Source organism: Aotus nancymaae, unplaced genomic scaffold (assembly GCF_030222135.1).
Source record: "Aotus nancymaae isolate 86718 unplaced genomic scaffold, 86718_ANA_hifiasm-v0.15.2.pri h1tg000059l, whole genome shotgun sequence".
Lineage (NCBI taxonomy): Eukaryota > Metazoa > Chordata > Mammalia > Primates > Aotidae > Aotus > Aotus nancymaae.
Window position 1 is genome coordinate 76,677,707 of NW_026988473.1, and position 16,899 is coordinate 76,694,605.

Below are 16,899 nucleotides of genomic sequence, written 5' to 3' on the forward strand. Positions count from 1 at the left end.
CATATGTTTATTGGCCATTGTGATATCCTTTGTAAAATATCTGTTCAATTTTCTCACTTAATTTTCTGTTGATTATCTTTATTGTTACTGATTTGTGGGTATTCTTTCTATTCCTGATATAAGCCCTTTTTTGCTTATATGTTGGTTTAGCCTTGTAATAATAGAAACTGGAAGTAAAAGTTAAGCTATTGTGGTGGAAGAATGCTTAAAAATATTAACTTCTAACGTTTTAGAGATCTCTAAAGCCCTGAAATGCTCTTTTGTGATCATCTCAACATAAAATGCCAACGTTATTTGAACAGACTAAAATCCATACCAATAATGTAAACTAAATAAAATTCCTCATTTAAGTTATGAGAAATTATAAGGGGACTTTGCAAATTCTGCATCAATAAAACTTTGATCATTAAAGAGTTAAAGTAAGCACACATTTCATTCAAGCAATAGAAAAAGTTGCAAAAAACTCAATTGTGCTAATATCACATGGTTTTAGGATTTTTAGGATCACAATTAGTGTCAGCTCAAATATCACCTTATCAGAGATACCTAAGAAACCAGTCTGCAATTGCACCCTCCTCTTCACTCCCTGCCCCTCATCTTGCCTTTTTTCATGGCACTTCACTATGAGATGTTTTGTTGTTTGGCCTCCCTCCTTTAGAATGTATGCTCCATGAAAGCAGGGGTTGTTTTCATGCTAACCCAACACGTAAAATAGTGTCAGCACTAGTAGGCACATAAAAAGACACGGAGAAGTATCTGTTGATTTAATTTAATAACATGGGGCTTCCTTCTACCTCTAAAATTCTACGTTACTCTTTTGAAGAATTCCTAATCTCCAGAGTAACCAGGAAAGAAAATTCTCAACTCTTCTAGGAACTGGGCATGGGGAACTTAATCTGTGATGGAGACCTTAAAAATTCTATGGTAATCCACTGTTCTAGGTCTAGTGATTTCCATCCACGACTACATTTTGACATCCACATCAGTACCGTTCCTGTCAAAACCACTACCGATCTTCTAGTTCCTAATTAAATGCCCATTTTGAAGTATTCATTGTTCTGAATCTTTTTGTCTTGAAATCCTTATGTTCTCTGGCTTCTATGACACTATAATCCACTGATTCTTCTGCCACCCTCTGGCTACTATTTCCCAGTCTGTTTCCAGGGTTCTCCCTCCTATTTCTGTCCCTTAAATATTAGTGTTCTTCATTCATAAAATAAACATGTATTGAACACCAACTGTATGGCAACTCCTGTTCTAAACATGTCTTTGAAGAAGAGAGACATGTATGTAGTATGGTGAAAAAAAGAGGAACTTTTTCAATGGATGAATGGATAATCAGATTGTGATAGATACATACAATGGAATATTTTTCAGCCATAAAAAGCAACTGTGCCCCAAAGGGGCCAAAAAAATACAACAGTGTAGATGAACCTCAAAAACATGCTAAGCAAAAGAAGCCAGACACAAAAGGCCATATATTATATGATTCTATTTATATGAAATAGCCAGAATAGGCAAATGAAATCCATAGAAACAATGAAAATTGGTGGTTACCAGGGGTAGTGGGGAGGAAGAAACAAGGAAAAGTGGATTAAGGGGTACAGAGTTTCATTATGGATAATGAAACTATTTTGGAACTAGATAGAGATGGTGGTTGCAAAACATTGTGAATGCACTAAACGCCATTGAACTGTTCATTTTAAAATGGTTAATTTTCTTTTATGTCAATTTTTTTTTTTTATTGCATTTTAGGTTTTGGGGTACATGTGAAAAACATGCAAGGTTGTTGCATAGGTGCATACGTGGCAGTATGATTTGCTGCCTCCCTCCCCTTCACTTATATCTGGCATTTCTCCCCATGCTATCCCTCCCCAACTCCCCACCCCTGCGCTGTCCCCCCTCCCCCTCAACAGACCCCCCATGTATAGTGCTCCCCTCCCTGTGTCCATGTGTTCTCCTTGTTCAACACCCACCTATGAGTGAGAACATGTGGTGTTTGATTTTGTGTTCTTGTGTCAGTTTGCTGAGAATGATGTTTTCCAGGTTCATCCATGTCCCTACGAAGGATGTGAACTCCTCGTTTTTAACGGCTGCATAATATTCCATGGTGTATATGTGCCACATTTTCCCTGTCCAGTCTATCATCGATGGGCATTTGGGCTGGTTCCAGGTCTTTGCTATTGTAAACGGTGCTGCAATGAACATTTGTGTGCATGTGTCCTTATAGTAGGACGATTTATAATCCTTTGGATATATGCCCAGTAATGGGATTGCTGGGTCAAATGGAATTTCTATTTCTAGGTCCTTGAGGAATCGCCACACTGTTTTCCACAGTGGTTGAACTAATTTACACTCCCACCAACAGTGTAAAAGTGTTTCTATTTCTCCACATCCTCTCCAGCATCTGTTGTCTCCAGATTTTTTAATGATCGCCATTCTAACTGGCGTGAGATGGTATCTTAATGTAGTTTTGATTTGCATTTCTCTAATGACCAGTGATGATGAGCATTTTTTCATATGTTTGTTTATGTCAATTTTATCTCAAAAACAAACAAGGAGAAACATTAATGATTGGAAATAAATGAACAAATAAGAAAATATTAAGGCCAGGCATGGTGGTTCACACCTATAATCCCAGCACTTTCGGAAGCCGAGGTGGGCAGATCACCTGAGGTCAGAAGTTCGAGACCACCCTGGCCAACATGGTGAAGCCCCATCTCTACTAAAAATATAAAAATTGGCTGGGCATGGTGGTGCATGCCTGTAATCCCACCTACTCAGGAAGCTTAGGCAAGAGAATCTCTTCAACCCAGGAAGCACAGGTTGCAGTGAGCCAAGATAGCATCAAAACACTCCAGCCTGGGCAACAGAGGAAAACACTGTCTCAAAAAAAAAAAAAAAAAAAAAAAAACCGAAAATAGTGATAAATACTGCGAAGAAAAGAAAAGCAGGTAATGTGATAGGAATTGATGTATGTATGGAGATTATTTTAGGTTGAGTAGCCAAGAAAATTATCATTGAGAAAGGGAAATTTAAGGTGAAACCTAAACGACAACGAATCCAGCCTTGCAAAGATCTGGTGGAAGAGAGTTTCAAGTAAGGGAACTATAAGGCAGGAATGAGTTTGGCAGGTATGAGAACCAGCAAGGTTTAGGGGGCCTTCTGGAGCTTAGAAGGGAAGATGGAGACTGGAACAAAAGGAGACAGAGAAGTCATCAGGGGAAGTCCAGTATATGAGGACAGTAGGTCACAGGAAGGAGTTTGGAATTTATTTTAAAACAATGGGAAGCCATTGTTAAGTTTTAATTAGGAAAATACTGATCTGTTTACTCCATTTAAAATTACTCTGTTTAATAATAAACAAATATGTTTAAATTTTCCAAATGATCACTTTAACTACTAAATAAAGAATAAATTATAGAGGGGCAAGGGTTGAAGTGGAGACAACTATTCTAAGGCTATTTCAGTAGTCTAGACAAGAGATGATGCTGGCTTGGTAGCAATGGAGGTAGAGCAACATATTAGATCCAGGAAATATTCTGGTGGGTAGACCAGACTTGACAATGAATTGTATATGGGAAGTGGGAGAAAGAGTGATCAAAGATGACTCCTAGGATTTCAACCTGAGCACTGAGTAGATGCTAATACCACTTTCTGACATGGGAAGACTAAGGAAAAAATAGGGTTAGAGGAGAAATCATGATTTCTAGGTTGGACATATAAGTTTAAAATGTTTACTGGACACCCAAATGTAGACATTAAATAGGCAATAGGATATGTGAATCTGATATTAAAGGAACAGATCTGCTGAGAGATCTGCTGTGAGTCTGATGGGTTTCCCTTTGTGGGTAACCCGACCTTTCTCTCTGGCTGCCCTTAGCATTTTCTCCTTCATTTCAACCCTGGTGAATCTGAGGATTATGCGCCTTGGGGTTGCTCTTCTTGAGGAATATCTTTGTGGTGTTCTCTGTATTTCCTGGAGTTGAATACTGGCCTGCCTTGCTAGGTTGGGGAAGTTTTCCTGGATAATATCCTGAAGAGTATGTTCCACCTTGGATTCATTCTCTTCGTCACATTCAGGTACACCTATCAAACGTAGATTAGGTCTTTTCACATAGTCCCATATTTCTTCTTGACTTTGTTCATTTCTTTTTACCCTGTTTTCTCTAATCTTCCCTTCTCGTTTTATTTCATTGAGTTGATCTTCGACCTCTGATATCCTTTCTTCTGCTTGGTCAATTCGGCTGTTGAAACTTGTGCATGCTTCACGAAGTTCTCGTGTTGTATTTTTCAGCTCCATCAATTCACTCATATTCCTCTCTAAGTTGTTCATTCTCGTTAGCATTTTGTCAAATCTCTTTTCAAGGTTCTTAGTTTCTTTGCATTGGGTTAGAACATGTTCTTTTAGCTCACGGAAGTTTCTTATTACCCACTTTCTGAAGGTTGATTCTGTCATTTCATCACACTCATTCTCCATCCAGTCTTGTTCCCTTGCTGGTGAGGAGTTGTGATCCCTTGTAGGAGGGAGCCAGAGAGAAAGGTCTGGTTACCCACAAAGGGAAGCCCATCAGACTCACAGCAGATCTCTCAGCAGAAACTCTACAAGCCAGAAGAGAGTGGGGGCCGATATTCAACATCCTTAAAGAAAAGAACTTTCAACCCAGAATTTCATATCCAGCCAAACTAAGCTTCATAAGTGAAGGAAAAATAAAATCCTTTGTGAACAAGTAAGTACTCAGAGATTTCATCACCACCAGGCCTGCTTTACAAGAGCTCCTGAAAGAGACACTACACATAGAAAAGAACAACCAGTACCAGCCACTCCAAAAACATAGCAAATGGTAAAGAGCATCAACACAATGAAAAATCTGCATCAACCAATGGGCAAAACAGCTGGCTAGCATCAAAATGGCAGTATCAAATTCACACATAACAATATTAACCCTAAACGTAAATAGACTAAATGCCCCAATCAAAAGACACAGACTGGCAAATTGGATAAAAAGCCAAAACCTATCAGTGTGCTGTATCCAGGAAACCCATCTCACATGCAAGGATACATAAAGGCTCAAAATAAAGGAATGGAGGAAGATTTACCAAGAAAATGGAGAGCAAAAAAAAGGAAGAGTTGCAATTCTCATCTCTGATAAAATAGACTTTAAAGCAACAAAGATCAAAAGAGACAAAGAAGGACATTACATAATGGTAAAAGGATCAATGCAACAAGAAGAGCTAACGAACCTAAATATATATGCACCTAATACAGGAGCACCCAGATACATAAGGCAAGTTCTTAAAGACTTGCAAAGAGACTTAGACTCCCACACAATAATAGTGGGAGACTTCAACACACCATTGTCAATATTAGACAGATCAACGAGACAGAAAATTAATAAGGATATCCAGGACATGAACTCAGACCTGGAACAAGCAAACCTAATAGACATTTACAGAACTCTCCACACCAAATCCACAGAATATACATTGTTCTCAGCAATGCATCACACCTACGCTAAAATTGACCACATAATTGGAAGTAAATCACTCCTAAGCAAATGCAAAAGAACGGAAACCGTAACAGTCTCTCAGACCGCAGTGCAATCAAGTTAGAACTCAGAATTCAGAAACCAACCCAGAACCGCACAGCTTCATGGAAACTGAATAACTTTCTCTTGAATGTTGACTGGATAAACAATGAAATGAAGGCAGAAATAAAGATGTTCTTTGAAACCAACGAGAACGAAGACACCACATACCAAAATCTCTGGGACATATTTAAAGCAGTGTCTAGAGGAAAATATACGGCAATAAGTGCCCACATGAGAAGAAAGGAGAGATCTAAAATTGACACCCTATCATCAAAATTGAAAGAGCTAGAGGATCAAGATCAAAAAAACTCAAAACCTAGCAGAAGATGAGAAATAACTAAGATCAGAGCACAACTGAAGGAGATAGGGACATGAAAAACCCTTCAAAAAATCAATAAATCCAGGATCTGGTTTTTTGAAAAGATCAACAAAATAGACAGACCACTAGCCAGATTAATAAAAAAAAAAAAGAGAGAGAATAACCAAATAGATGCAATAAAAAATGAGAAAGGGGATATCACCACAGATTCCACAGAAATTCACACCATCATCAGAGATTATTACCAACAACTCTATGCACATAAACTAGAAAATCTGGAAGAGATGGATAAATTCCTGGACAGTTGCCTCCTCCCAAGCCTAAACCAGAAAGAAGTCGAAACCCTGAATAGACCAATAACAAGGCCTGAAGTCGAGGCAGCAATTAAGAGCCTACCACCCAAAAAAAGCCCAGGTCCAGATGGGTTCACAGCCGAATTCTACCAGACACAAAGAGGAGCTGGTACCATTCCTTCTGAAACAATTCCAAATAATCCAAAAAGAGGGAATCCTTCCCAAATCATTTTATGAGACCAACATCATCCTGATATCAAAACCCGGCAGAGACTCAACAAGAAAAGAAAACTACAGGCCAATATCCATGATGAACATAGATGCAAAAATCTTCAATAAAATACTGGCAAGCCGATTGCAAGAGCACATCAAAAAAACTTATCCACCATGATCAAGTAGGATTCATCCCGGGGATGCAAGGCTGGTTCAACATATGCAAGTCTATAAATGCAATTCACCACATAAACAGAATCAAAGACAAAAACCACATGATTGTCTCAATTGATGCAGAGAAGGCCTTCGACAAAATTCAACAGCCCTTTATGCTAAAAACCTTCAATAAACTAGGTATTGACGGAACATATCTCAAAATAATAAAAGCTATTTACGACAAACCAACAGCCAATATCATACTGAATGAGCAAAAACTGGAAGCATTCCCTTTGAAATCTGGCACTAGACAAGGATGCCCTCTCTCACCACTCCTATTCAATATAGAACTGGAAGTTCTAGCCAGAGCAATCAGGCAAGAAAAAGAAATAAAGGGTATTCAATTAGGAAAAGAGGAAGTCAAATTGTCTCTTATTTGCAGATGACATGATTGTATATCTAGAAGACTCCATCGTCTCAGCCCAAAATCTCCTGAAACTGATAAGCAACATCAGCAAAGTCTCAGAATACAAAATCAATGTGCAAAAATCACAAGCATTCCTATACACCAATAACAGACTTAAAGAGAGCCAAATCAAGAACGAACTGCCATTCACAATTGCTACAAAGAGAATAAAATACCTAGGAATACAACTAACAAGGAATATAAAGGACCTCTTCAAGGAGAATACAAACCACTGCTCAATGAAATAAGAGAGGACACAAACAGATGGAGAAACATTCCATGTTCATGGTTAGGAAGAATCAATATCGTGAAAATGGCCATACTGCCCAAAGTAATTTACAGATTCAACACTATCCCCATCAGGCTACCAATGACTTTCTTCATAGAACTGGAAAAAACCACCTTAAACTTCATATGGAACCAAAAGAGAGCCCGCATAGCCAAGTCAATCCTAAGCAAAAAGAACAAAGCGAGAGGCATCACACTACTGGACATCAAACTATACTACAAGGCTACAGTAATCAAAACAGCATGGTACTGGTACCAAAACAGAGATATAGACCAACGGAACAGAACAGAGGCCTCGGAGGCAACACAACATATCTACAACCATTCGATCTTTGACAAACCTGACAAAAACAAGCAATGGGGAAAGGATTCCCTGTTTAATAAGTGGTGTTGGGAAAACTGGCTAGCCATATGCAGAAAGCAGAAACTGGACCCCTTCCTGACACCTTACACTAAAATTGACTCCAGATGGATTAAAGACTTGAACATAAGACCTAACACCATAAAAACCCTAGAAGAAAACCTAGGGAAAACCATTCAGGACATAGGCGTAGGCAAGGACTTCATGACGAAAACACCAAAAGCATTGGCAACAAAAGCCAAAATAGACAAATGGGACCTAATCAAACTTCACAGCTTCTGCATGGGAAACGAAACAGTCATTAGACTGAATCGGCAACCAACAGAAAGGGAAAAAAATTTTGCAGCTTACCCATCTGACAAAGGGCTGATATCCAGAATTTACAATGAACTAAAACAGATTTACAAGAAAAAAACAAACAAGCCCATTCAAAAGTGGGCAAAGGATATGAGCAGATACTTTACAAAAGAAGACATACATGAGGCCAACAAACATATGAAAAAATGCTCATCATCACTGGTCATTAGAGAAATGCAAATCAAAACTACATTGAGATACCATCTCACGCCAGTTAGAATGGCAATCATTAAAAAATCTGGAGACAACAGATGCTGGAGAGGATGTGGAGAAATAGGAACACTTTTACACTGTTGGTGGGAGTGTAAATTAGTTCAACCATTGTGGAAGACAGTGTGGCGATTCCTCAAGGACCTAGAAATAGAAATTCCATTTGACCCAGCAATCCCATTACTGGGTATATAGCCAAAGGATTATAAATCGTTCTACTATAAGGACACATGCACACGAATGTTCATTGCAGCACCGTTTACAATAGCAAAGACCTGGAACCAACCCAAATGCCCATCGATGATAGACTGGACAGGGAAAATGTGGCACATATACACCATGGAATATTATGCAGCCATCAAAAACGATGAGTTTGCGTCCTTTGTAGGGACATGGATGAACCTGGAAACCATCATTCTCAGCAAACTGACACAAGAACACAAAATCAAACACCGCATGTTCTCACTCATAGACAGGTGTTGAACAATGGGAACACATGGACACAGGGAGGGGAGCACTACACACTGGGGTCTGTTGGGGGGAAATAGGGGAGGGACAGCGGGGGGTGGGGAATTGGGGAGAGATAGCATGGGGAGAAATGCCACATATAGGTGAAGGGGAAGAAGGCAGCAAATCACACTGCCACGTATGCACCTATGCAACAACCTTGCATGTTGTTCACATGTACCCCACAACCTAAAATGCAATTAAAAAAAAAATAAGTCACAGTAAGCATTCTCATTCCAACCAGTTAACACTCTATTGAGACTCACTAGAAATAAATTCCTTGCAGTAAGCTGGAAATATAAATATGGGAATCATCTGCATATGGTTGGTATTTAAGTCTATAGAACTGGATGAAAATACTTAAGTAAAAAAAGAAATTTTCCCATTACAAAGCCTTGGGTCATAATATTTAGTGCCCTAATGGGAATCCTCAAAGAAAGGAGGAAAGTCTGATAATGAGAGGTAAGAAGAAATAGGATCCACAGTATAGGAGGAAGGATGAGTTTCTGGAACAGGAAGATGGCCTAAAATTCAGTTTTAGATAAAAACGGATGTGGAATAATGAGGGAGTTCCCCTCTGGCCCCTAGGAGGCCAGGTCACAAGGTAATGAGTAAGAAAGTGAACATACTAGGAAAGTAGAATAGAATCGCCTAGCAGTATTCACTGACCACTTGATATTTATGGTCAGTGAAACTAGTCCATGCAGTAATTTACCCCCAACCTGTCGGCTCCAGCATTCAGCTACTCCGGTGTAGACATGACCCAGGCAAATGGGTCAGCTTAATTAGGGGAGGGTTTTAGCAGGTGATGAGGATAGAGACAAGATACAGGGAGCAACAAGTTGTTGAATGGTTATAAAGATGGATGTGGAATAAAAAGAGTTAGAAGGGAAGAGAGAGTATGAGGAAGATGATGGACAGTGAAAAGGAAAGAGTCTGAATGGGGTCAAAGAAATGCTGGTGTGGGAGTACTAGATTAAGCAGGCTGGAAGGAGGCTGGATAGGTTGCTTCTCAATTAGTAAATAATCCAGTTCTCATTGATGATAGTGTCAAGGACATGCTAGTGGGTGGATGCCTGAGATGAAGGATTCCCCAGGGCTCCATCTTTTAACTTCTTTTTCTTTTACATGCCTTTCTTGGATAATTTCAGTTAAGCTCATGGCCTTGTCATCTATAACTTCCAAATCTATCTCTGATTCAGACCTGTCTTCTGAGTCCTAGATTGATACATCTCACAGTTTACTGGAGTCTGTTTAAGTCTCAGGTCACCTCAAACTCAGTATTATTCAAAATGAAATGCATTTTCTTCATTCATAAGCTAACTAAAAATTTTTACTGAAAACACAATGGCCCAGAATCTGTGCTAGAATCTGATGAATCAGAAATAAATAAGAGACCAGCGGCTGTGACTCACATCTATAATCTCAGCACTTTGAGAGGCCAAGGCAGGAGGATCCCTTGAGCTCAAGAGTTCGAGGCCAGCCTGGGCAACTATCGAGGCTCTGTTTCTAAAAAAGCTTTTTAAAAAAATAGCCAGGTGTGGTGGTGTGTGCCTACAGTCCCACCTACTCAGGAGGCTGACATAGGAGGATCACTCGAGCCTAGGAGTTAGAGGTTAGCTGTGGTTGCACCACCGCACACCAGCCTGGGCAACAGAGCAAGACACTGTCTCAAAAAAAATTTTTTTTAAGGAAAAAAGAACTCTTAATGACTTATTTTACCTTTTTCTCCTTCTCAGTAAATGGCATGAGTGTCACTAATCACTCAGGCCAGAATCTAGGAAGTCATCTGTCTGAGATCAGGTTTCCTAGAGCCTAAGATGAGATTCTTGTGGAAGCAAGTTACTGAGGGAGTATTTTAGTATGTTCAGGAGGAGAGAGAAGGAGGCAGGGGAGGGGAGGGGAGGAAAACTAAGCAAAGATGTTGTCTCAGCTACAAACTAGTATAGCCTGGTGTCCCAGGGAGCTTGCCACATGAATTACACCACAGCATTGGTTCCCACCAAACAAGAAGTCTGGTATTTTATGCCCTTCTGTCCATCAATCAGTCATTGCCTCAGAGAGGTTAGCAAATGGGCAGAGGAAGGACTGCAGCTTCCCAGGTGAGGCAGGAGCCTCCAGTTCAGTGGAGGGCAGTTCTCCAAAGGAGTCAGCTGTGAGCTGTTAGTAGCCAACACCCACCCAGCTGGAGGAGAGATGCATCAGCCTGGGGAAGGGGATCCCGGTAGTGGACCAATGACCATGGTCCACCTCTTGCACCACTCAGAACTACCTTCTTCCATAGCTTCCATCCAGGTATAGCTTTTCACAATTATTGTGGGCAATAATTTCTGGGAAAACTGATTAGAGGAAAGTTGGTGAGATAAGCCACAGCCCCTAATACTGCAATTGGTCCCTGACACCTATCATGGCCTCACCCATTCTAGATTCCTCTCCCCATCAGCCAACACTTCTGTTGATCCAGGTGGCTTTTCTTTTGGGGTGAGCCCCTAATTTCCATGCCCTTATTAGGATATGGTTTCTGTATTTGCCAATTAAAATTAAAACTGGGCATGAGAGTACCAAAAGATGCCTCAGAGGATCATCTGAGTACCAAACACATTCCTCACTGCCCCTGTTATGCAGTAGCGTTCTTACCTCTTCAGGGTGACTTAGGGTCAGCTACCTCTGCCAGTATAGGAACTCCATTCTGTGTGTCTGATCTGTTGGCATGAGGTGCCCAAAGTGACCACATGGAGCCAAAGCTCTAAGTTTAGTGGAACTCTTACAGGTCTCTTGGTAGAATTCCACCTCTTAAGAACCAGGACCTATAGTCCAACAGAACCTAAAGGCACATAAACAGAAAGCACAAATTCTCCAAGTGGGTTAACAGAAGTGATAGAGAGTGGAGCCATTGCTACTTCCTCCCTTTTGTTCCCAGACCAGTGTATTCTACCCATTGGAAACACAGCACCATAAAACAGCCATTGGTTTAAAGTCTATACCACATCCTGAGGAAAGGCACCCCAACCTCACAGGATATAATCTCCAAGCTGGTGCCTCAGCTGTGCCATCAAGAGCTCTATCATGCTAGCATCCTCTGGATAGTGCTGTGTGTGGTTAGGACCAGTGGATACCATGGTCATGGCCCCACTGCCATACTCTTCTGCTATAAAGTAGGTACCTTTACTATTAAGCGGGATCTCATGTCTGCAGATCAGTGATTCTGTGAGCCCTAAGATAGTGGTGCAGGCAGGAAAGGCAAACACGTAGAATGCATATCCATTCTGGTAAGGATACAGCATTGCCCTTTCCAAGGTACAAGGGACCTAATGCAGTCAAACTGCCACCAAGAGGCCGGTTGGTCTCCTTGAGGGATGATGGCATATCAGGAGCTCAGCTTTGGTTTCTATTGTAAGCAGGTCAGATATTTAACAGCAACAGTAGCTGGATTACCCTTGGTTAAAGGGGAAACCATGGTATTGAGTCAATGCATAATTCCTACTGGGGTAGCCAAAGACAGAGGCTGGATCAAATCATCCTGTCCACTTGCTAGATGCTCTGTCTCAACCAAGACTCAACAGCATGATAGGAATTGTCTTGCAAATAGTATACAGGTTTTTTGCTACAGATGGCATAGCCTTGTGCCAGAATCTTAAGGGTCTGCAACACAACTTTCCCACTGAAACTTGCCAGAGGCTCCACAAGGCATTTCTCTCTACCAGAGATTCTTCTAGTATGGGATCTGCCAAGTCATTTGACCAAAGTAGCAGGACTGCTTGTACCCTATCCTGAACCTACTATACAGCTCTTTCTTTCCAGAGTTCTGGGCTTGCTGAAAAGAGTTTTTTTCTGTGTCACCAAATAAATGAATCAGATTATTCAATTATTTGATTCAGGGGTGGAACATTTTCAAAGTGCATAAATTTTTGCTTTACTGAGATGTTCTGAATGCCCCACAGCAATGGACACCTAAAAACAACTCTCTGGAGTACATGCTCTTTCCATGCCTTTAACATACTTGCTACTTCCTGCTCATCAGGTTTCATTAACATGATGTGTTAATATATGATGTTCCATGTGATAGTCTTTGGAATGTCCAGATGGGCAATGCCCCTTCAGAATTTATTGTGACAGCTTCATGAACATAACATTGGGGCAAAACCATGGATGTATATCGTTGGCTACCCTATGTGAATGCTAACTGCTTCCTATAATCCCTTTTATTAGATAGTAAAAAGAATGCATTTGCCAGATCAATTGTAGCATACGTCTACCCCAGGCTGTGACAGTCTTCTCTAGTCGAAATACTGTCCCTGACACAACAGCTACAGTTGGGGCTACCAGTTGGAAAGTCTTCAGTACTCCATCATTTGCATGATCCCTAGTTTTGGCCCAGGCCAGATTGGTGAACAAAATCCACCTATAACAAGGTTTGCATTTATACAGATTGTTGACTCCCTGAAGGTCCATTCTTCCTACCAAAATGAAAATCAAAGAAGAATACAGTAACCAAAGAACTGGAAAATTAAAGTACAAATCTCCCCAATGAAAAAAAAGTACTTAATTTTTGTATGTGGCTTTTTAAAATGAAGAATCGTAAAATCATCTGATGTCCTTTATTCCTTAGCCACAGATTTTTATTTGTTGTAAATAAGCACTAAACAGGTCACAGTTAAACAGCATTTTCATGTCACCATGAAGGGTGGAATTGGGGCACTCATCACTGACACTTTCTCCACTATGATAAGACAAACAAGATACATGACAGCATCACAGCCCTCCCTACTAGGGAGCCGTCTCCACCCCGAGACACATTATGCAGCCAGCCCTCTCACCTGGCTAACGCCAAGCATTGATTTGCCCTGTCAAAACCAATCCTTATTTTATGTTTCTCTATATGAACCTTCTTTGGGCAATTCCACTATAATCTTTACTTTAGCTTTTCGGAGTTGCATTTTCGGATTTTCATTTCCAATGAAAATCACTGGCTTTGCAAATGATTGCAGCATGTTTTAGGCAGGTTCCATGGTGAGCGCATTGTCCCTGCATTTGCGGTTGAACAATATGACACTCATTTCTAGAGCTTTTGAATGTAATGGTGCTGTGATGATTTCCTTAGTTCCTTGAGGATTTCATTAGTGGTGACTGCATTACACTAGTTATGGGAATTCGGCCCAAGATGCATTCTTTCATTAAGAGCTGCAGTGTTTGACAGTACATCAGGGATGAAGCAAGCCTGGAACAATGAAGACTTTTTAAAGTTCTGTATTCCTCATTCACTTTTCTTTCTTTCTCTCTTTAGTCTCCCCCAGATATGTCCTTCCCAGCATCTTTAGCTGCACAGCATTTCCTTCTAGAAGAAGAGAAACGAGCAAAAGAACTTGAAAATCTTCTAAATACACATATTGACGAACTGCAAAGATACACAGAATTTACTCTTAATAAATACTCCAAGCTAAAACAAAATAGACACATATGAGCTTTTAAACTTTTTTATTTGCTTCCCCCACCCCAAGAAAAAAAGCTCTGGCAAAATATTTACAAAGCTGATTAATGAAACTGAGAAATTCTATTCTGTTTCCTTGAGTAAATAATTTCTGTAAGGCAGCTAGAAAATAGTAAGTATTTTGCTCGATAAAGCTGTTTGCATTTCTGCATTAACATGCTAAATTGTTCTGCTGTAGAGTTACTATAAAATAAACATGACTATCCCAAAAGAGATATTTTTTCCAGTCTAAGGACTATTTTGGAATTAAATATGCAGTTTTTTCCCCACTTGAATCATGTATACTGAAAACCCATCTCCCCGGCAACTATAGAAAATAAGGGAAAGGGAAGTGCGTGCTGTATTCCAGATACAAACGACTCAAAGGCAGCTCAGCTGTACTCGGTTTGAAAACTCAAGGATTTTCTAAATAAAAATACTTATTTCCAGTTATGTAAACACTCTAAAATTTATTTTTGGAAAAAAAGATATAGCTTTACTATTTTTACATTCACCTTTATAATGTCTTTCTGTTTCAATACATTGAAGGTTGATGGGATGTGCAATTTACAAATTTAAAATATATGCTTTTTTGTTAGTACTAATTACTTCATGGACATGAACAAGAAAAAGGAAATATAAAGCATTACTGTTGCTACATTTTCCTTTGTAATCACCTTTGTTTAAAATACAAAAAAGGAATATAAAATTCAATGGACTTGAAGCATAAATGCCAAATCTGTATAGAACAGTAGTAGCATGGCTATGAACAATAAAAATAGAATTTACAAATATACAAGAATATAATATACTTTCTTTAAAAGTTTTATGTGTGTGTGTGTCTGTGTATATATATGTATGTGTGTGTGTCTCTCTCCATATATATATATATGAAGAGAAATTATGAAAAACGGTAAGTCCTACTATACTTTTATGGTTTCCTGTTTCCCTTTAAAGATACAATGTCAACATACTGAAAGATAAACCAAAATGTCATTAGATAACAGGTGTCATTTTCATGTGAAAAATGCAGAGCATTGTAGACTTCAGGTAACATGACCACATGTATTTGTACAGCTCTTGATGTTTGTCTTAGTTCAGTCTGTTACAACAAAAATACCGTAGACTGGGTGACTTAAACAACAAACATTTATCTCTCACAGTTCAGAAGGGTGAGAAGTCCAAGATTCCAGGCTTGTGGACAGCCACCGCCTTGCTGTATCTTCACATGGCAGAGAGGAACTATCTCTCGTTTCTTCTTTATAAGGCAGTAATCCCATTCATGAAGGTTCTACCTTCATGACATAATTATCTCCTAAGGCCCCAATTTCCTAATAGCATCACATTGAAGGTTAATATTTCAATACAGTCATGCATCACTTAACGACAGGGATATATTCTGAGAAATGTATTGCTAGGCAATCACGTTGTGCAAATATCATAGAGCGCACTTATACAAACCTAGACGGCACAACTGCTACACACCTAGGCTACACGGCATGGCCTGTCGCTCCTAGGCTACAAACCCGTATGGCATGTTACTGTACTGAATGCTGTAGGTAGTTGTAATACACTCATAAGTATTTGTGTATCTAAATATAGAAAACGTTGAGTGAAATATGGAATTTTAATGTTATGGGAACACCGTCATATATTAGGTCCACTGAAATATTATTATACCGTGCATGGCTCTATAAATTTTGGGTAGGCACATTCTGTCCACAGCACCTTCCCATAGTATTATTCATTTAAACTCAAAATGAGCCTGTGAGGTCAGCAAGCCTAATATCCTTGTCCCTGGGAATCAGAGTTGTTAAGAAACTTACTCAGAATCACGGTAAGCGAGAGAGTCAGAAAGGAAACCCCCGGCCTTCTGATTCCTGGCTCTAGCTCCTATTACTTCCCAGTATCACTTCTTGTGAGCGAGCAGATGGTGAACAAAGCTGCATCCACAGAAGCCAGGTTTGATGACAAAACATCAGAAGATCCACAGCCATCAGTGCACTCACAAAAACTCCATGTGGAAAAAGTTATGATACGTTCAAATTATTTAGTAATTGCTAGCCTAGACATGAGGAAAATATTTTTCAGTGTTATTTTTAGAAGATAGGAAGAAGAAGTATGTTTAGGAAAAGGGCGTTCCATAAATTTGAAAACCTTCATATCCCTAATACAAACTATGAAAAAGATTAAATATACATACCTTTATAATCCCCTATGTCAAAATAACATTTCGTTCTCTCAGGGTAAAGATACAATTGAAAGTTCTTTGTTGAAATAAAGATCTAGGCTACAATAGGTCTCAGAACTTAGCAGAGTCAAGACAGCATGAATTTGGACTATGTCCAGAACTAATGGTGAATTTGCCCCTATGTACTACTAATACTTCAAGTCCACACACAGACTTCTTTTAAATTATGAGCTCAGTATTCCACTTGATATTAACTTTCTTAGAATGGTGGTTTTCAATGTTTTGCTTAACAACAGGATTCAGTGTTCAAAAGGAATCACGTGCTGAAGTCCAACATCGATATACTGTAATCAAGATAAAAGGCAAGCAGTACTGGTTGAATGCTGGAAGGAGGTAGTGGGGCCAGCCTGCCCTCTCCACTCCCTTCTCTTACCCTTCTGTTCTCCATAGGCCAAAAAGATGGCCATGGAACAGCTGCCC

The 16,899-nt window shown here is 39.7% G+C and overlaps 2 protein-coding genes across 8 annotated transcripts in view; one reads left to right on the top strand and one right to left on the bottom strand.

The window, feature by feature from the left end:
* Nucleotides 1-15,347, top strand: part of DEUP1 (deuterosome assembly protein 1) — a 121,016-nt gene extending 105,669 nt beyond the window's left edge. For all 7 annotated transcript variants that reach the window (XM_012444829.2, XM_012444828.3, XM_021665632.2 and 4 more), the window contains one exon: nucleotides 14,046-15,347. In XM_012444829.2, the coding sequence (XP_012300252.1) occupies nucleotides 14,046-14,222 (177 nt within the window). In that variant the 3' untranslated portion in view covers nucleotides 14,223-15,347. The remainder of the gene's footprint in view (nucleotides 1-14,045) is intronic.
* Nucleotides 1-16,899, bottom strand: part of SMCO4 (single-pass membrane protein with coiled-coil domains 4) — a 136,758-nt gene that overhangs the window by 27,679 nt on the left and 92,180 nt on the right. The window lies entirely within an intron of this gene.